Genomic DNA, 22,205 nt, shown 5'->3' with positions numbered 1-22,205 from the left:
GTCAAAGAAAACTAAGCAAATGGTAAAAACAAACCATTACTTCAACAAAAATGAACAGGTGCAGGAAAAAAGGAAAAGTAATCATAGTATTTTAAATGGCTTAACTGTGAATATTTATTTACATAGTCACAACTAAGCAAACACTCCAAACTGACTTAGGCAAATACCAAGGAAAAGGGTATTGAGAAAATGAATGTGGAAAAGTATGTATATGCATATGAGTAAACTGCCACCTTAAATTGTAGAAATGACATATGTAAATAGAATAAAAGAGTACATGAAATAAGATTTTACGGCTTTATTGATGTTAACCAGAAGAACTGCTAAGAGTTGGAACTGTTATCTGCAGAGTGTGGAGGTTATGAGTTGGAAGAGGTTGGTCAACAGACTAATTTTTATATATGTAAATATATTAATTTGATATAAACAGAAATCTAATTTTAAAAGATCAGAGATAACATTTTAAAAATATATAAACAAGTTTAAAGAAAAAAAAGTATTCCATTCTACTCCATAGAAACAACCTCCATTCAAAGCATAGTACACTTCCTATAGGTTTCTTTTTCCAAGTGTATACCTTTTTGTCTTATTCAGCCAAGATAATATAGTATCTGTATATACAGTTTCTATTATGAGCATTTTCTAAAATTTCTTAGTAAACATCAGCCCTGGTAGCTGCATAATATTTCACTAGATGACTATACAATTTGTTTACTGTTGACAGCTGAGAAAAACTCTGGAATAAAATGGCTCTCAACAATCTCCACAAAATGCCATTATACACCAAGCCTTGCTTTCTACAATTTCATGACAGAAAATTAGTAACTAAAATTCCATACCTATTATAGGTATAGTATTATAAACCAGAATGCAAAGAAGCTCAAAATTTAACTAATAAGAACAAACTGATAATTAAAAAAAAATCTGGTACAAGATGAATTGCAGTACTAGTCATGTTTTATATCATCTTGGAGCTATCACATGTCTAGGAATATAAATGATAGAAATTACCAGAAATGCAAGAATATATGTTCATCACGGTGTTATTTACAAGGGCATAAGTTTGGGGGAAAAAACGTGTATGACACAGAAGACTAACTTACACTCTGGCTATTCAACAAGGTACATTACCATAAAAATCTACAATATAGGGACTTGTCCAGTGGTTAAGACTCCATGCTTCCACTGAGGGGGCATGGGTTGGATCCCTGGCTGGGGAACTAAAATTCCTGCATGCCATGTGGTGTGGCCCGAAAGAAAGAAAGAAAGAAAGAAAGAAAGAAAAAAAACTACAATATTACATTATGTGGGGGGAAAAAGCAGGATATGGAACTTCATTAAGTATAATTGCAACTGCATTAGAAAACAAAACATATACATACATACATACAACACTAAAACAGTGGTTACCTCTGGTCACTAGGATGATGATCATTATTTTCTTCTTTATACTTATCTATAAAACATACTCATTACAGAGAATGAACTGTGCTTTCTTTAATTAGTGGATATACTTAAAAGTTTATGGGCAAATGCTGCTCCAAAATTACTTCAGTTATTTAGATCTATTCCACACCAGCTAAAGGATCAAGCATATAAAACAGTATGGACTATGCGGGTTAAAAACACACATACATAAGACGAGAAAACCGAGGAGAGAACTTCAAAACTCTTTGGTACTCTATCCACTAATGAAGAGTTGAATGGGTTTAATAAGCATGTTTATCAAACTGCTATCAATTTCCAGTACTGAACTACTCTGGGAATACAAAAGATGAAAAAAAAATCTGGTAACTGCACTAAAGGAGACCACTAACTACAAAAAAAAAAAAAAAAGACATATAAACAATTGTAATACAGTCTAGTTTGCAATAATAGAGGTACTTATTTACATGATAAAGATGTAGTCAGTGACATATTTTGGTTTTTAAAGGCATACAAGTGGGAAGCAAACGTGTAATTTTGTCCTCAAAAGAAAAATAAAGAAACAGATTCAAGTGACTGAACCAGTATCAAGAATTATTTTACAACTCTTTAACCTTTAATATTATTCAGTCTGGAATATGTAAGCCCATACTAAATTAAACTTAACCAGGATATTTTTAGATTTTCTTAGTATTAAGGTACACACTAAGACACAATTAAAATATGAACCATATTTGGATGGTGTTACTATAAACCATTTTTGTATGTTTTTGGTTAAAAACCTGCAAGCATTACTTTTAGGTATATACCTAAGAACTGCTGGATCACATGGTATATACATGGCACTATTAAAACTGAATAGTTCTCCAAAGTGGTCATTCCAATTTACATTCCCGCCATCAGAGAATGAGAATTCAAATGTTTCAGATCTTAGATAACTCATGGTATTGTCTTTTAATAAAGTATAACCTTTAAAAAATAGTTACAGTTCACAAGAATTTGCAAAGGTGGTGCAAAGAGTTCCTGTGTACTGGTTCATCCAGCTTTTCCAAATGGCAACAACTTACATAGCTACAATATGTTGTCAAAAACAGAAAACTGCCATGGGTACTGGTACAATACTATGAACTCAATCACAGACTTTATTTGGATTTCACCAGTTTTTATACGTATTTTTATTGCTTGGTGTATAGCTCCATGAAGTTTTATCACATATGCAGAATCATATAACCATTACCACAAGCAGGAATCAGAACCGTTCCATCACCACAAAAAACCTCCCATATGTTATCCCTTAGTACTTACACTATCCCCTTAACCCTAATCCCTGGCAACCACTAACGGGCTCTTTATCACTATAATTTTCTCACATCAAGAATACCATATGAATGGAATCATATAATATGTAACTTTTTGAGATTGGCATTTTTCACTCAGCATAATACCCTCAAGATCCATCCAAGTTGTTGTCTGGATCATTACCAACAGTTCATTTCTTTTCACTGCTAAGCGGTATTCCATTATATGGACATATCACAATTTGTTTATCCAGTCACATGTTAAAGGACACTTGGGTTGTTTCCAGATTTTGGTTATCACAAATAAAGAGGTGTATAGGTTTCTATGTGAAAATTTTCACATAGAAAGTTTTCACTTCTCTGGCATAAATTTCCAAAACTGTGACTGCAGGATTTTATGCTTAAGTAAATGTTTGATGGTTTAGTTTAAAAAAAAAATACCTATTTTTCAGGAAGAGTGGCTGTGCCATCTCATTTTCTCACCAGCACTGCAGGAGAAATCCAGTTTCTCTGCAACCTCACCAGCATTTGGCAGTACTACTATTTTTTTATTTTTAGTTACTTTGATAGATATGAAATGGAATCTTGTGGTTTTAATTTGCATTTCCCCATTAGCTAGTCACGTTGAATATCTTTTCTTGTGTTTCTTTTCTTTTCTTTTGCCAGATATAGATCCTCTTTAGTGAAGCGTAAGTTTAAGTCCTTGACTAACTTTCTAACTGAAAAAAACAACTTCTCTTACCGTTACATTTAGATAATTCTTCATATATTCTACATATGAGTTTTTTGTTAGATATGCAGTTTCAAATATTTTCTCTAAGTTGGTGGCTTGTCTTTTCCTCTTCTTCACATAGTCTCTCATAGACAAAGGTTTTAATTTTGGTTGTTCAATCATTGATTTTTTATTTAATGGCTTATATGCTTTTGGTGTCACAGCTAAGACATCTTTGCTTAATCTTAGTTCCTGCAGACTTCTATGTTTTCTTACATATAATTTTTATACTTAGATTTAGGATCCATTTTGACTTGATTTTTGAATGGGGGTTAGGCTTAGTTCAAGGTTTGTTTTCAGCTTATGAATGCCCCATTGTTTCAACACCATTTATTGAAAAGCTTATCTTCCCTTCATTGAAACATTTTTTTGCATCTTTGACAAACATGTGTTTAACTTGTATTCTCTGATGATTAATAAAAATGATCACATTTTTCTATGTGTATTGGTCATTTGGATATTATCTTTTGTAAAGTCTTTTCCAGGCTTTTTGCTTATCTAACAATGAGGTTGTCTGGTTTAGTATTCTGATTTTTAAGAATTCTTTACATATTCTGGATAAGAGTCCTTTTTGAATCCTTTTTATTGAAAATAGCTTCTCCTAGCTTATGGTTTGCCTTTTCATTTTAGCATGAAATGCCTTTGATGAATATAAGTTCTTAATTTTAATCATGCTCAATTTATCAATTTTTCCTTTTATGGTCAGTACTTTGTGTGTCCTATTTACAAAAAAATTCTTACTACAAAATCAGGAAAATACTCTGTGCTATTGCCATTTAAAATCTTTATGCTTTAGTTTCAATATTTAAATCTACAAACTACTTGGAATTAGTTATCAGGAAAATACAGATCAAGATTATGAACCTTTGGGACTTCCCTAGTGGTCCAGCAGTTAAAATTCACCTTGCAATGCAGGGTACGCAAGTTCGATCCCTTGTCCAGGAACTAAGATCCCACATGCTGCAGGGCAACTAAGCCCACAAACTGGAACTACTGAGTTTATGCCATGCAATGAAAGATCCTGCATAACACAAGAAAGATACTGTATGCCACAACTAAGATCTGGTGCAGCCAAATAAATAAATACTTTTTAAAAGACTATGAAGTCTTACCACTATATATCTATGACAATGGGTTAATGAAAACTGACATCAAGCAATGATTAGGACAGATAACAAAATGAAATACATACTCTACTAGCTGGAGTGTAAACTGGTACAACCATTTGGGAAAAATGTTTGGCAGTATAAGCTAAAGCTGAACATGCACATACCTATTACCTAGCAATCCCACTTCTAGACATACACACAACATAAGCAATCTATATGTTCACTAAAAGATAAAATTCTTGAAAAAGTGTAATCTTTGGACTTCTAATTCTGGAAAGATAAAATAGACGTGCTGTTCCCTATTCCTCACCGTGTGTGTGTGTGTGTGTTTGTGTGTGCACACACGAGTGCACACTCAGTCAGTCATGTCTAACTTTGCAATCCCTATGGAATGTAGCCTGCCAGGCTCCTCTGTTCATGCGATTCCTCAGGCAAGAATACTACAGTGGGTTGCCATTTCCTACTCCAGGAGATCTTCCCAACGCAGGGAACAAACCTGTGTCTCTTGCGTCTCCTGCATTGGCAGGCAGATTCTTCACCACTGTACCACCTGGGAAGTCCTACTTCCCACCATAAATACAGCTAAAACGCCTGGATACTATATATAAAACAAACAAGAAGTTTCTTAAAAGTGAGACGGAAGCACAGGGGCTTGAGACCTAACACATAACATAGCAGCGACATTCATAGGCTTTCTTTTTGCCTTGTATATCCCAGACTGAGTGCTAAAGAACTTAGCGATCTGGAAACACCAGTGGGTGCTATCAAAATCTCCACAAAAAGCCTGCTCTCTAGCAAAAGGACCAAAAAAGGGACAGACCAGCAAGAGAGAAAACTTTACAACAACAATCATTCGACTCCAGTCAAACAGTATAGACAAAATGTGGTGTACCTTCACCCTTGTCACTAAAGGCTGAGTGGAAAGCCCAAGCTTCTATCCTCACCTAATTGCAACAAGGCATAGCCAAAATAGTGTCAGATAAGTTTGAGTTAACAAAGTCCTCTCATCAATCCAGCAGTGTCAGTGAAGACCTTGTAGGGAACTAGGATATCCATTCCCACCAAGTGGTTGTAAGAAAAACCCACTCCCCTGCTACTGGATTAGTATCAGAAGAAGTCAGGTGGAGAATTAGGAATTATACCACAACTCAGAAGAACAAAATGGAAATCTCAGAACTGAAAAATACAGTAACAACAACAACAACAAAAAAAACTCAAGAGATGAGCTCAACAGTAGAGAACAGCCAACTCGTTGGAAAAGACCCTGGTGCTGGGAAAGACTGAAGGCAAAAGGAGAAGGGGGCGACAGAGGATGAGATGGCTGGATGGCATCACTGACTCGATGGACATGAGTTTTGAGAAAAACTCCGGGAGTTTGTGATGGACAGGGAGGCCTGGCGTGCTGCGATTCATGGGGTCACAAAGAGTCGGACACAACTGAGCGACTGACCTGAACTGAACTGATGGTCTAACTGGAATTTCCCTAGTTATAACCCTAGTGTAGTTCAGGATGGGCTTCCCTGGTAGCTCAGTGTGCTACCTGCAATGAATCTGCCTGCAGTGCAGGAGTGGCAAGTTCAATCTCTGGGTCGGAAAGATACCCTGGAGGAGGGCATGGCAACCCACTCCAGTATTCTTGCATGGAGAATCCCATGGACAGAGGAGCCTGGCAAACTACAGTCCACAGGGTCAGAAAGAGTCAGACACGACTGAAGCAACTTAGCACGCACACACATAGTTTAGGACTCTGCTAAAATTAAAACATGTTTTACACACAATATACTACCTCTCAAACTTTAGAGCATTTATTAAAGCATATCTCAGCCATCCTTTCATTCAACTAATCTCATCGGGCCCTTTGCTGTCCACTTGAAACACTGTTAATTGACTATGTGTGAGTGTGTTAGTTGCTCAGTCGTGTCCAACTCTTTGAGACCTCATGAGCTGTAGCTCACCAAGCTTCTCTGTGCATGGAATTCTCTAGGCAAGAATACTGGAGTGGGTTGCCATTCCCTTTTCCAGGAGATATTCCCAAAGCAGGGATTGAACCTGGATCTCCCACATTGCAGGCAGATTCTTTACCACATGAGCCACTAGGGAAGCCCCATTAATTGGCTATACTCCAATACAAAACAATAAGTTAAGAAAAAGCTAACCCCATCTCTTCATTACTTTCTTAAAGGCAATGTTTTCATACACACACATGTGTGTGTGCAAATATTTATATGTACATACACACATAAATTTTTATCTTACAAATTCAGTTCAAGTATATTAATTGCTAACAGTTAAAAGCAACATCAGTAACACATATATAACACAACCTCTACCTACAGTGGTTTGAAGTATATTATTCAAGTTCCTATAATAAAGAGATCAAGAATACCTTCTTAACTTTAACAGCTGTGTCTCCAAAGATGATAAACACATGAAAAAATGCTTCTCATCAACTATCATTAGGGAAATGCAAATTAAAACCATGTAAGGTTCCATTACACACATACCAAGGACGTAGAACAACTAGAACTCTCATACACTGCTGGTGGGAATGCAAAACTATACAATTACTTCGGAAAACTGTTTGGCAGTTTCCTACAAAGTTAAACATAAATTTACCATGTAGCCCAGCAACTGCACTCCTAGATTTTCATTTCACTTGGACAAATATCTACGGTCACACAAAACTTACACATGAATCTTTAAAACAGCTTCAATTTTAATTTCAAAACCTGGAAGCAACTCCAAGGTCTCTCAAACAGAAGTGGTTAAACAAACCACTCATCCATACAATGAACACATTCAAACAATGAAAACTATGGTAACAAACCTTATACCCACACAACAAAATACTATAATGAAATACAACTCAACAATGAAAAGGAACTAACTATTGACATGCAGTAATGAGGATGAATCTCAAATGCATTTTGCTATGTGAAAAAAGTAAGATTCAAGAAGCTACAAACTTCATGATCCCATGAGTGAATTTCCTAAAGGATGATGAAACCATTTTATATCTGGACTTTATCTTATATTTGTCAAAAATTACAGTAGTAGACAATAAAAGAGTAAATTTTATTATCTGCACATTTAGAATGATTTTTTAAAAATTATACATTCAGAAAATGCTTCTTACCTCACATTAGTTTCATCATTAAATTCTTCAGCCCATTTTTTCCTTGACTGAGCAGTTGTAGAGCCATCTAAACGGTAATAGTCAATGTTTCTGAGCCACTTCCCTTCACCTGAAAATTCAACAAAAAAACCCAAAAAGATATGTGTATATATGTATTATCATAGTAGTAAAAGATTTTTATTTTTTGCTTGCCATTTAAGAGCTGTTTATATATACTCTATGTGCAGAGCAAGACAAATTTTTATTCAAGAGATAACTCATTGTATTACTAGTACAATTCACCATAGATTTCCTTCTAACACATATTGAACAGCAAAGGTACTCTCAAAGCTATTTCACTTACATGTAAATTTCATCCCTGATTAGAATCCTATAAAACTTTCAAAAGAATATAATTAAGCTGCATGAAAATTCTTTTTAATTAAGTCTAAAAATGACCAGGTTTCCCCCTTTGTTATTAACAAGTTGATACTAAACAGATAAAAACCAAAGACATAGAATGCATTTATTCATTCACTGAACAAATAATTACTGAATACTTATTTATATGCCAAAAAACATTCTATGATCTACTAAGGTGAAATAAATAAAAGCAAAAATAAATCAATGGGACCTAATTAAACTTAAAAGCTCTTGCACTGCAAAGGAAACCACTAACAAAATGAAAAGGAAATCCATGGAATGGGAGAAAATATCCACAAACGATATGACCAACAAGGAGTTAATATCCAAAATATACAAACAGTTCATACAGCTAAATATCAACAAACAGTACTATCAAAAAACGGGGAGACCTGAACAGATATTTTTTCCAAAGAGGATATACAGATGGGCATTGTTGTAGTTCAGTCAACCAGTCATGTCCAACTCATTATGACCCCAGGGACTGCAGCATTCGAGGCCTCCCTGTCCCTCACCATCTCTGGAAGTTTCCCCAAGGTCACGTCCTTGGAAATGGTGATGTCATCCAGCCATCTCATCCTCTGATGCCCTCTTCTCCTTCTGCTCTAAATTTTTCCCAGCATCAAGGACTTTTTCAATGAATCAGCTGTTTGCATCAGATGACCAAAATACTGGAGCTTCAGCATCCGCATCAATCACTCCAAGCAGTATTCAGGGTTGATTTCGTTTAAGATTGACTGGTTTGATCTCCTTGCTGGCCAATGGACTCTCAAGAGTCTTCTCTAGCACCACAGTTTGAAGGCATCAATTCTTTGGCCCTCTGCCTTCTTCACAGTCCATGTTTCACAACCGTGTGTGACCTCTGGGAAGACCATAGCCTTGCTAATATGGGCCTTTGTCAGCAGAGTAATGTCTCTGCTTTTCAACATACTGTCTAGGTTTGTCACAGCTTTCCTGCCAAGAAGCAATCATCTTCTGATTTCATGGCTGCAGTCACCATCCGCACTGATTTTAGAGCCCAAGAAGAGGAAATCTGTCATTGCCTCCACCTTGTTCCCTTCTATTTGCCACAAGATAATGGGGCTGGATGCCATCATCTTAGCTTTTTTAATATTTAGTTTTAAACCAGGTTTTTTACTCTCCTCCTTCACCCTCATCAAGAGGTTCTTTAGTTTCTCTTTGTTTTCTACTATTAGAGTGGTATCATCTGTATATCTGAGGTTGTTGATGTTTCTCCTGCCTATCTTGATTCCAGCTTGTTTCATCCAGCCCGGCATTCTTCATGATGTGCTCAGCATATAGGTTAAGTAAACATGGTGACAAACAGACAGCCCTGTCACACTCCTTTCTCAATCCTGAACCAATCAGTTGTTCCATAGAGGGTTCTAAATGTTGCTTCTTGACCTGCATACAGGCTTCTCAGGAGACAGGTAAGATAGTCTGGTATTCCCATCTCTTTAAGAGTTTTCCACAGTTTATAATGACCCACAGTCAAAAGCTTTACTGTAGTTGATAAAAGAGAGGTAGATGTTTTTCTGGAATTCCCTTGCTTTCTCTATGATCCAGCAAATGCTGGCAATTTGATGTCTGGTTCCTCTGCCTTTTCTAAACCTAGCTTGGATGCCTGGAAGTTCTTGGTTCATGCCTAGCATGCAAGATTTTAAGCATGACCTTACTATCATGGGAGATAAGTGAAACTGTACGAGCTGACGGGGACATTAAAATATGTTTGACATCACTATTATTCAGTTCAGTTGCTCAGTAATGTCTGATGCTTTGGGACCCCAGGACTACCAGGCTCCCCTGTCCATAACCAACTCCTGGAGCTTGCTCAAACTCATGTCCATCAAGTCAGTGATGCCATCCAACCATCTCATCCTCTGTCGTCCCCTTCTCCTGCTGCCTTCGATCTTTCCCAGCATCAGGGTCTTTTCCAATGAGTCAGTTCCTTATATCAGGTGGCCAAAGCATTGGAGCTTCAGCTTCAGCATCAGTCCTTCCAATGAATATTCAGGACTGATTTCCTTTAGGATTGACTGGTTTGATCTCCTTGTAGTCCAAAGGACTCTCAAGAGGCTTCTCCAACACCACAGTTCAAAAGCATCAGTTCTTCAGCACTCAGCTTTCTTTATGATCCAACTCTCTCATCCATACATAACCACTGGGAAAACCATATAGCTTTGACTAGACGGACCTTTGTAGGCAAAGTAATGTCTCTGCTTTTTAATATGCTGTCTAAGTTTGTCATAGTTTTTCTTCCAAGATGCAAGCATCTTTTAATTTAATAATTGACTAATTATTAAAGAAATGCAAATGAAACCATAATATCCTTTCCTACCTGCCAGAATGCCTATCATCAAAAAATTTATAAATAACAAATGTTGGCGAAGATGTGGAGAAAAGGAAACCCTTTATAACCCTGTTGGTGGGAATGTAAATTGGTTCAGCCACTATGGAAAACAGTATGGAAGTTTCTCCAAAAAACTAAAAATAGAACTACCATAACATCCAGCATGGAGAAGGCAATGGCAACCCATTCCAGTACTCTTGCCTGGAAAATCCCATGGATGGAGGAGCCTGGTAGGCTGCAGTCCATGGGGTCACTAAGAGTTGGACAAAACTGAGCGACTTCACTTTTCACTTTCATGCATTGGAGAAGGAAATGGCAACCCACTCTAGTGTTCCTGCCTGAAGAATCCCAGGGATGGGGGAGCCTGGCCGGCTGCCATCTCTGTGATCGCACAGAGTCGGACAGGACTGAAGCGACTTAGCTGCAGCAGCAGCAACATCCAGCAATTCCACTCCTGGGTATATATCCAGAAAGTCTGAAAACACTAATTCAAACACATACATGCATCCCAATGTACACAGAAGTAGTCAAGATATGGGAGCAACTCAAAAGTCCATCAACAGACAAATGATTAAAGAATTTGTGGTATACACACACACATACACACAAACACAGACACATGAATATTCAGTTCAGTTCAGTCACTCAGTTGTGTCCGACTCTGCGACCCCATGAATCGCAGCAGGCCAGGCCTCCCTGTCCATCACAAACTCCCGGAGTTTACTCAAACTCATGTCCATCGAGTCAGTGATGCCATCCAGCCATCTCATCCTCTGTCATCCCCTTCTCCTCCTGCCCCCAATCCCTCCCAGCATCAGGGTCTTTTCCAGTGAGTCAACTCTTCGCATGAGGTAGCCAAAGTATTGGAGTTTCAGCTTCAGCATCAGTCCTTCCAATGAACACCCAGGACTGATCTCCTTTAGGATGGACTGGTTGGATCTCCTTGCAGTTCAAGGGACTCTCAAGAGTCTTCTCCAACACCACAGTCCAAAAGCATCAATTTTTCGGCGCTCAGCTTCTTCACAGTCCAACTCTCACATCCATACATGACCACTGGAAAAACCATAGCCTTGACCAGACGGACCTTTGCTGGCAAAGTAATGTCTCTGCTTTTTAATATGCTATCTAGGTTGGTCATAACTTTAGATTCTTCTATTTTCAGCAATATGGATGAACCTAGGAAATATTCTACTTAGTGAAATAATTCAGATAGAGAAAAGACAGATGCTGTATCACTTACATGTAAAATACAAAAAATTACCCATACAAAGGTATATAACAAAACAGAAACTGACTCAGAGATACAGAAAACAAACTAGTGGTTACCAAGGGGGAGAAGCAGAGGAGAGGGGTAAGAGAGAGGTAAGGGAATAAAAGATACCAACTACTATGTATAAAATAGATTTTTTTAAAAAGCATATATTGTATAGCACAGGGAACAATAGTCATTATTTTATAAAACTTTTAGTGGCGGATAATCTGCAAAACTACTGAATCACTATGCTGTATAAAAGTGTAAGTGTTAGTCACTCAGTTGTGTCTGACTCTTTGTGAACTCATGGGCTGTCGCCTACCAGGCTCCTCTGTCCATGGAATTCTCCAGGCAAGAATACTGGAGTGGGCTGCCGTTTCCTACTCCAGGGGATCTTGCCAAATCAGAGACCCAATCTGAAATTAATAGAGTTATAAACCAACTGTATTTCCATTAGAAAAATTAACACATCCATTCCTTTGAGAATTTAGACTAAAACAAACAAGGGAACAAAGTATGTCTCATCAAGTCAAATTTTGTTTATGTTCTAAGGACTGTAAACAAGATTCAAATATTAAGGATTTCTGGAATAAATGATCTAACTGTATTAATGATTCCCACAAATAGGATGTGTTTCTTTTTTTTTGGCTGTGCTGGATCTTTGTTGCTTTTGTGTGGGCTTTCTATAGCTGCAGCTACACTTCATTGCAGCATGCAGGCTTCTCACTGTGGTGTCTTCTCTTGTTGTGGAGCACAGGCTCTAGAGCACATAGGCTTTAGTAGTTGTGGCGCGGCTTGGTAATCACAGCTGGTGGGCTCTAGAGTGCAGGTTCAGTAGTTGTGGCACATGGGCTTAGTTGCTCCACCACATGTGGAATCTTCCAGGACCAGGGATCAAATCCATGTCCCCTGCATTGGCAGGCAAATTCTTACCACTGTGCCACCAGGGAAATCCTTAGTTGTTTAATTTTTAAATAACATTAAAAGCTTAAAAGTCTTAGGATATATCTTAAAGTGTATGCATGCTCAGTCACTCAGTGGTGTCCTACTCTTTGCAACCCCATGGACTGGAGCCCACCTGGCTCCTCTGTCCTTGGGATTTTCCAGGCAAGAATACTGGAGTGGGTTGCCACTTCCTCCTCCAGGGGATCTCCCCAACCCACATCTCCTGCATTTGCAGGCAGATTCTTTTACCACTGAGCCAAGTGGGAAGCTCCACATCTTAAGGTATATAAGAATAAATTATCCCCAGAGAAAAATAAAAAATTAACAAATTAATTTAAAAAATCCCACATGATCATCTCAATAGACAACAAAGAAATCATTTGACAATATTCAATACACATTCATGATAAGAAAAACATACTCAAAAAACTGGAAATAGAAGACAATTTCCTCAACATCATAAATGCTATCTACTAAAAAATATAAATAACATTATACAGAATGGTGAAAGATCAGATGCTTTCCCTCTAAGATTAGGAACAAGAAAAGGATATCTGGTTATGTCACATTAATTCAACACTGTACTAGAAGTTCTAACGAGGGAAATAGTCAAGAAAAGGAAATAAAAGTAATCCATATTGGAAAGGAAGAAGTATACCATTATTTGCAGATGACATGATCTTACATAAGGAAAATCCTTTAAAATCCACAAAACACTACTAGAACTAATAAATGATTTAATATGCAAAACTTAATTCATACATTTGCAATGAAAATTCAAAACTGAAAGAACACAATTCCACTCATAATATTATCAAAAAGAAAAAAATAAATTTAACATAAGAAATGCAAACTGCATACAGTGAAAACTATAAAACATTGGTGAAAGAAATTCAAGACTTAAGTAAATGTTAAAACATCCCATGTTCGTAGATCAAAAGACCTAATATTGTTAAGAAGGCAATACTTCCTAAAATGAACTTACAAGTTCAATGCAATTTCTATCAGAATTCAAGCTGACTTCTTTGTAAACTTTACAAGCTAATTCTAAAATTCATATGAAATTGCAAGGGATCCAGAATAGCCCCCCCCCCCAAAAAATGTTGAAAAGAAACAATGTAGGAGGAATCACACTTTCAAAACTTACTTTCAAAGCAAATGTAATCAGAACAGTGTGCTACTGGCATGAGGACTGACATATAGATAAATGGAACAAAACTTGGGGAGTCAAAAAATAAATCTGTCTCTTTGGTCAACTAATTTTCAACAAGGGTGCCCAGAAACGATGAATGGAGAAAGAACAGTCTTCTCAGTAAATAGTGTTTGACAACTGGATAGCCACAGCAAAAGACTGAAGTTGGATCTTTAACCTCATAACATATATAAAAATTAATGCATCAAAATGCATCAAAGACCTAACTATAAAAGCTAAAACTATATAATTCTTTGAAGGAAGCATAGGAGTAAATATTCATGAACTTGGATTTGGCAATGGTTTCTTAGATATGACACTAAAAGCATAAGTAACAAAAGAAAGAAATATAAATTAGACTTCATCAAAATGAAATACTACCTAGAAAGTGAAAAGACAACCCAAAGAATGAGAGAAAATATTTACAAAGCATATATCTGAAAACGGCCTCCTAAGCAAAATATTAAAAAAAAAATTTTTTTTAAAAAGGTCTTTCAAATGAGCAAAGGACCCAAATAATCATTTTTCCAAAGAAGATATACAAATGGCCATGAAACAATGGTCAAAATTATTAGTCACTCAGTCAGTCAGTCAGTCAGTTCAGTCGCTCAGTCGTGTCCGACTCTTTGCGACCCCATGAATCACGGCACACCAGGCCTCCCTGTCTGTCACCAACTCCCGGAGTTTACTCGAACTCATGTCCATCGAGTCGGGAAATACAAATCAAAATCACAATGAGATACCATTTCACAGCCACCAGGATGGCTATAATTCAACAACAGAAAACAAACGTTGATAAAGATGTGGATAAATGAGAACCCTTGTACAGTGCTTCTTGAGTGCAGTCAGTTTAGAAAACAGTTTGGTCGATCTTCAATACATTAAACTTAGAATTGCATATGACACAACAGTTCCATTCGTAACTATCCAATATATCCCAAACAAGTAAAAACAGATTTTTAAAGAAATAAAAACCTGTATACAAACATTCATAGCTACACTGTTCACAATAGCCAAAAAGATAAAACAACTGAAATATCTATGAATTAATGAATGGATAATCAAAATGTGGGCATTAACCATAAAACAGAATATTATTAGGTCAAAAAAGGAATAAAGCAGTGACACTTGCTACAACTTGGATGAACCTTAAAAACATGCTATATGAAAGAAGTCAGTCACAAAAGACCCACATATTATATGACTCTACTTATATGAAAGGTCCAGAATAAGTCAATCTCAATCTATATAAAGAGAAAGTAGATTAGTGATTGCTTAAAGGTAAAGTGGTAGAACGGAGGTTAGCAGAGTGATAGCTAAAGGGTACAGTATTTCTTTGGTGATTAACATGTTCAAAAATTGACTATGGTGATAGTTGCACAACTCTGAAAATATACTAAAAAACCAAGGTGAACTGTACACCTTAAGTAGGTAAACTGCATGTTATGTGAAGTATATCTCAACAACACTGTTTAAAAAAACAAGAAAACATTTGCTACAACAGCAGCAACAAAGACCATATTTATAGGGTTAAGGACAAAAATAAAGTGCAGAAAAAAAAATATATATATATATATTAGGGTTGTGAGTCCAGGTAATTTTCTTCTTCTACTGTTAAAATGTTTATATGTCTGAATAAACATTTTAAAAATTATGCTATACAAATGTAACTCACCTTTATAAATGAGAGGCTTATCTTTATCTTCTGTCTTCTCCCTACTAGCCAATTCAAGAAAATCTTCAATCAAGTCCAGAGATATGAGAGACTGGCTGAAAACAAGGCTGAAAAACAGATCAGTGTTCATAGATTAAAAGAGTAACAAACTCAACACATTTCTAATCAAAACCTCAGTACGACTTTTTTGGTAGAAATTAACAAGCCGATTCTAAAGTTTATATGGATAGCCAAGCACATAGAGTAGCCAAAACAATTTCGAAAGGAAAACAGTTGGAAGCATAACTCTACATGATTTCAACACAAAGCTAGTATAACCAAAATAGTATAGTACTGACAAAGAAACCAACACAAATCAATGGAACAGAATATAATCCAGATATAAAGCCACACTACAGTTAACTGGTTTTTGACAAAGAGGCAAAAGCAACTCAATGGAAAGAAGTCTTTTTAACAATAGTCTTGGCAAAACTGGACATTCACATGCTAAAATACAACTTTGTGTCTAAGCCTCAGCTGCACAAACAGGGAACAGAAGAATCTAATTTGACAAGTTTTTCTTTAAAAGAAAGAAAAAGTCTTAGCTGACCATAAGTCAATATGAACCAATAATGTTATTTAGAAGTTGGAAAACCATTCTATCAGATTGCAGGAATGAAATGACAGGATTCAGAGTAAATAATAACCAGACTCACTATAATTATGTGTTAATAAAAACTCAGCTGAAGTGTTTTGTTTATTGTGACAATATTTTGAGATGAGTGCTAAAAAACTGAAGCATATTCATGACCATAGTCAGGACTGAAATTAAGCCATACAAAGAATAAAACAATCAACTGAGAAGAAAAAGCTTACAGTGACAAGAGATAAACCCATCATTATCTGAAGAGGAGACAATTGAAATAGTAGTAGTGATGTCTGCAACCTACTTTGAAAAGTATCAGGAAAATAAGATGGATAGAGGGATGGATAGATAGGTATATAATAAAGTATGATAAAATATAGTATAGATTCTAGGTGACAGGTATGTAGGTATTCACTCTATTTATTCTTTCTGCTTGTTATGTTTGAAAATTTCCATAATGAAACACTGGACAAAGAACAGTGGTATTCTATTGCACAGTTTTATGTCTTAATGTTGATAACATTTATCACTTGTGTTAATAACTAAAAATGATCATTGTAACAGTATTTTTAAAAAGCAATAGATATACTCTATTTTAGACCAGGGGAAAATAGCTATAGGAATACAGTACAAACTAAAGATAAGCATACATTTTCTAACACTTTGAAGTATTCAACTCTAGGGAGCCTTCTGAAATGGAAAATATTCTACTCAGGAGAAGCTAGGAGAACATCTATGATGAACATGGTAACATCTATGATGAACATGGTAGAAGATATTCCTTGTTAGGAAATTAAAAGACTACTAAAAATCTCCTATACACTCATAAAATTTTTATATGGTATCCAATAAAAATTAACTTTAAACTATAAAAGTTAATAGAAAAAAAAAGCATGAGCATGTCTAAAGCATCAGTCTCTTCTGAACCTTCAGGAACTTGGAGCTCAAATATCTACTTTCTACTTGACATCTCTCATGGACATATAATATGCCTTAGAAACTTAACAAAACCACGGCAGAATTCTTTACTACCTCTACTAAACTTAGTTCTCCCTTAGTCTTCTCCATTTTAGTAAATAACAACATAATTCACAGGCACTTAGGGGGAAAGCCTGGGAGTCATCTTTGATTACTCTATCTTACTGTCCTGCATTTAATCTACCAAGTATCGTTTGTCTACCCCCAAACACACTCTTTTATCTCCACTACTACCATTCCATTCCATGCCAACATCCTCCCTCATCTGAACTACTTGTTTCTGTGCAAGCGGCAATATATAACAAAAATAACTTGCAGTGAGTACTTTACTTGGTGTCATGTACAGTGGTTAATAAAAACCAACATTTTTATAATTAACTATTAACTCAAACAACTCACTATCCAGCAAAAAGATAAATACATTAGAATATGCTAAGAGTAGAGGAGAAGTATATTAAAAGGTGGTATGAAAATATAACAGAAATCTACCTCTTTCTAGGAAAGTTAAAGAAAGTAAATTAAATTTTTTTAAGATAGAAGATTTGTTGTATTTTAGCCTTATGTTAAAGTGCTTAAAGTTTTTAACAAAAAAATTGTTATATTACAAGCATTATATTTTTAAAATATTTTATGACCAGAATATAGGGCCTTATAACAGCCTAAACAATAAGCGTGGTTCAAAACTTTAAAAGCACATTTTTAAATAATAAAATGAAGGATAAGATTGGGGGATGGAATCTAGGGAAGAGAATAGGGGCACAAATGCTAGAAGTAAAACAAACAGGAACAAAAAGCAAAGGAGAAATTATAGAGAGTAGTCAAAAAGGGGTGAAATAAAGTCTGAGAGATATCCACTAGATTTGAAAATTAGAAGGTCAATAGGTGACATTAGGGGGCTTCCCTGGTGGCTCAGCAGTAAAGAATCCGCCTGCCAATGCCGGAGATGCAGGTTGGATCCCTGGGTTGGGACGATCCACTGGAGAAAGAAATGGCAACGCACTCCAGTATTCTTGCCTGGGAAATCCCATGGACAGAGGAGCCAGGTGGTTATAGTCTATGGGGTGGCAAAAGAGTCAAGACACAACTTAGCAACTAAACAATAACAACAACAAAGTGACTTTAGGAGGGGAAATCTCAGTAAAGTAACAGTGTAGAAACCACACTGCATGGATTGAAAAATGATTCTGAAAATGATGAAATATAAATACCAACTAGACACTTGGTTCAAGGAAATAAGTTCAAGATTCTACAGCCAGAAGGGGAAAACGGCGCTGAAGGAACATCCAGAATATGCACTCAGAAATAGTGGCTTAGAAGGAAGATAGTTGTTACCTCACTAACCAAGAAATTACATCTTTAAAAAGGAAGAAAACAAAACAGATTTAAGTAGTTCAAACAATAAAAAGGTTATCAAAATTTTGTTTAATATAATAAAAATAGGAAATAGGAAAGAACTTACACTTTATCCCCAATTTCCTCTGCCATTCGAAGAATTTCAAAGAGAAGTACCATTTTTCCAGAATGCTCTAAAACCTCAGCATCAGCATCTGTAACAAAATCTTTGTACCAGTCTGGAGCTGGGCTGCTTGGATTAGAAGAAGTAGCTTTACCTAAACAAAATAAATGAAACATAAATAAGTAGGCAAATAAGGGAAGAAACTGAAAGACTCCAGAGTGGGATTAAGAAAGAGATTAAGAGTAACAGATATAGACCAACCAACTCAGGGAGAGACTGAGAAAGAAAGAGACTGGTAGGGAGAGAGAGGAAAAAAGACAACCATAGGAGAAAAAGAGATCTACACTCCAAGAGAAAGACAAGAGGTGGGGAAGGTGAGGCAGAGAGGATTCTGGGAAAAGGAAATAAAGAGACAGAGAATCAGACATACACAAAGGCACATAAAAACACACACATATGCACCCAGACATGGGGGAGGGCCTCCAAATACAGAGTAAGCAAGAGACAGACCCTGAGAAAGTGTAAGTATGAGAAACAGAATTTGGGGTGGGGGGAGGGGTTCAGAAAGACAGAGATCGAAAGAAATTAAGTCCCCCAGACCCTGAGACAGTATAATCCCAAAGCACACCCTAACAGACAGGGACCAGGAGAAAAAGACCTAGAGACCGAAAGAGAGAGGGAGAGGAGGGAAGAGAGACTGACTCGGAGATCAAGAGAGAAAAGATCTTAGGGGCAGGAAAACTTTCACTGTGCTAGAATTCTGGAAAACTCAAACAAGGACTGATCCCAGCATCACCAACTCATGTTAAATCGTTTTGCTCTTTAAAAAAAAGAAGAAAACATTATTTTGCTCTTATTTTCCCCATAAACTTTGAATATAAAAGGTATGAGAAGAAAGTAACAAAATAACCTATGAAAGATAAACAGTTAAGTTTCAAATACAGAATGTACAGGTTTAACACATTTCTGTGCCTTCTCAGATACCATTTAATGCAAAGTACTTTAAATTTTTATATTGTTTGTTATAAAGTATTCTACATATTCACAAAAGTATATAGAATATAAAGAACAATAGTGTTCACACATCGCATCTTTGTCAAATTTTAAAACTTGTTAAATCTGCTTCTGATGCAGTTGAAGCATAATACATGACCCTACCCAATGCTATTCTCTTATTTGCCACCCTTCTTTCTGAGAGGTAAATAAAACCCTAAATTTTATATGTGTATGTTACTTTTTATGCGTATGTTTTTAAATTTTCACTAATGTATGTCACCAAACTGTATATTATACTTCATGTTTTTAAACTACATGTAAATGGTACATATGTATAATTATACATGTATAGTTTTACTTTGGCCACCTGATGCAAAGAACTGACTCATTGGAAAAGACCCTGATGCTGGCAAAGATTGAAGGCAGGAGGAGAAGGGGACAACAGAGGATGAGATGGTTAGATGGCATCACTGACTTGACGGAAATGAGTTTGAGTAAACTCCGGGAGCTGGTGATGGACAGGGAGGCCTGGAGTGCTGCAGTCCATGGGGTTGCAAAGAATGAGACACGACTGAGCGACTGAACTGAACAGATACATACTTTTATACTGAATATAACTTTTCACTGAATATAGTTTTCATTTTCCATTCAAAGCAAGACTGATTCAATAATTCTGCCATATACAGTATTCTACTACATGACTATACTATAATTGTTTAGTTCTCCTGGTCACAGACATTTAGGTTCTTTTTCATTTTTGGATACTATGAAATAACTGCAAGAAACCACTCAGTATTCTATTTTTCTAGAATGTATATATCTCATGTAAGTTTAAAATTTTCTGGTATAAAGTTATGCTTATGATTTATAAAATATCACATTGAACAATCCTACTTTATAAATTGTTTACTATCTCAGGTTCTTGATATTCTGATCATGCTGTTGATTTTTGTGTGAACTTTGTCAGGTTAACTAATAATTTTTGTGGCTAACTTTTCCTAATGCTCATTGTTTCTTCAGGCATTCTATAACTTTTTATTGTCATGTCACTTTCAATGTAGCTGGAATATGTGAGAATCCATGGTAGCCTGGGTTCAGTTTAGTCAGTTCACTCGCTTAGTCATGTCCAACTCTTTGCAACCCCATGGACTGCAGCATGCCAGAATATTCTGTCCATCACCAACTCCTGGAGCTTGCTCAAACTTACGTCCATTGAGTTGGTGATGCCATCCAAACATTTCTCGTCCCCTTCTCCCGCTTTCAATCTTTCCCAGCATCAGGGTCTTTTCCAATGATATAGCTCTTCACATCAGGTGGCCAAAGTATTGGAGCTTCAGGTTCAGCATTAGTCTGTCCAATGAATATTCAGGGCTGATTTCCTTTAGGATTGACTGGTTTATCTCCTTGCAGTCCAAGGGACTCTCAAGAGGCCTCTCCAACACCACAGTTCAAAAGCATCAATTCCTCAGCACTCAGCTTTCTTTATGGTTCAACTCTCACATTCCTACACGACTACAGGAAGGACCATAGCTTTGACTAGACGGACTTTGTTGGCAAAGTAACGTCTCTGCTTTTTAACACGCTGTCTATATTTGTCATAGCTTTCCTTCCAAGGAGCAAGCATCTTTTAATTTCATGGCTGCAGTCACCATCTGCAGTGATTTTAGAGCCCAAGAAAATAGTCTATCACTGTTTCCATTGTTTCCCTGTCTATTTGCCATGAAGTGATGGGACCAGATGGCATGATCTTGGTTTTTTGAATGTTGAGTTTTAAGCCACCTTTTTCTACTCCCTTCTTTCACTTTCAAGAGGCTCTTCAGTTCCTCTTTTCTTTCTACCATAAGGGTGGCATCATCTGCATATCTGAGGTTATTGGTATTTCTGCCGGCAATCTTGATTCCAGCTTGTGCTTCATCCAGCCCAGCATTTTGCATGATGTATTCTGCATATAAGTTAAATAAGCAAGGTGACAATATACGCCCATGATGTACTCCTTTTCCAATTTGGAAACAATCTGTTGTTCCATGTCAGGTTCCAACTGCTGCTTCTTGATTTCACAGGAGCCAGGTAAGGTCAGTATTCCCATCTCTTTAAGAATTTTCCACAGTTTGTTGTTATCCACACAGTCAAAGGCTTTGGCGTAGTCAATAAAGCAGATGTTTTCCTGGAATTCTTTTGCCTTTTCTACAATTCAACGAATGTTGGCAATTTGATCTCTGGTTCCTCGGCCTCTTCTAAATCTAGCTTGAACATCTGGAAGTTCTCAGTTCACGTACTGCTGAAGCTTCACTTGGAGAATTTTGAGCATTACTTTCCTAGTGTGTGAGATGAGGGCAATTGTGCAGTAGTCTGAACATACTTTCTCATTGCCTTTCTTTGGGACTGGAATGAAAACTGACCTTTTACCAGTTTCCTGACAACAAGATGGCAGAGTAGAAGGATGGGTGCTCATCTTTTCCTGCAAGAACTCCAAAATTGCAATTCAGTGCTGAACAACCATTGACAGGAGAATGTTGGACCCCACCAAAAAAAGATACCCCACGTCCAAGAAGAAAGGAGAAGCCCCAACAAGACAGTAGGAGGGGCGAAATCAC

The 22,205-nt window shown here is 36.6% G+C and overlaps 1 protein-coding gene across 13 annotated transcripts in view; it reads right to left on the bottom strand.

Moving 5' to 3' along the window:
- ATRX (ATRX chromatin remodeler) overlaps positions 1-22,205 on the bottom strand; it is a 277,372-nt gene that overhangs the window by 43,489 nt on the left and 211,678 nt on the right. For all 13 annotated transcript variants that reach the window (XM_061136821.1, XM_061136832.1, XM_061136829.1 and 10 more), the window contains 3 exons: positions 18,619-18,769; positions 15,557-15,663; positions 7,741-7,849 (listed from right to left, as the gene is read on the bottom strand). In XM_061136821.1, coding sequence (XP_060992804.1) covers positions 7,741-7,849; positions 15,557-15,663; positions 18,619-18,769 — 367 coding nt within the window. The remainder of the gene's footprint in view (positions 1-7,740; positions 7,850-15,556; positions 15,664-18,618; positions 18,770-22,205) is intronic.

This window comes from Dama dama, chromosome X, assembly GCF_033118175.1.
Source record: "Dama dama isolate Ldn47 chromosome X, ASM3311817v1, whole genome shotgun sequence".
In the NCBI taxonomy this organism is placed as follows: Eukaryota; Metazoa; Chordata; class Mammalia; order Artiodactyla; family Cervidae; genus Dama; species Dama dama.
The sequence above is the reverse complement of the archived record's forward strand: the minus strand, read 5'-3'. Positions and strand labels throughout refer to the sequence as shown.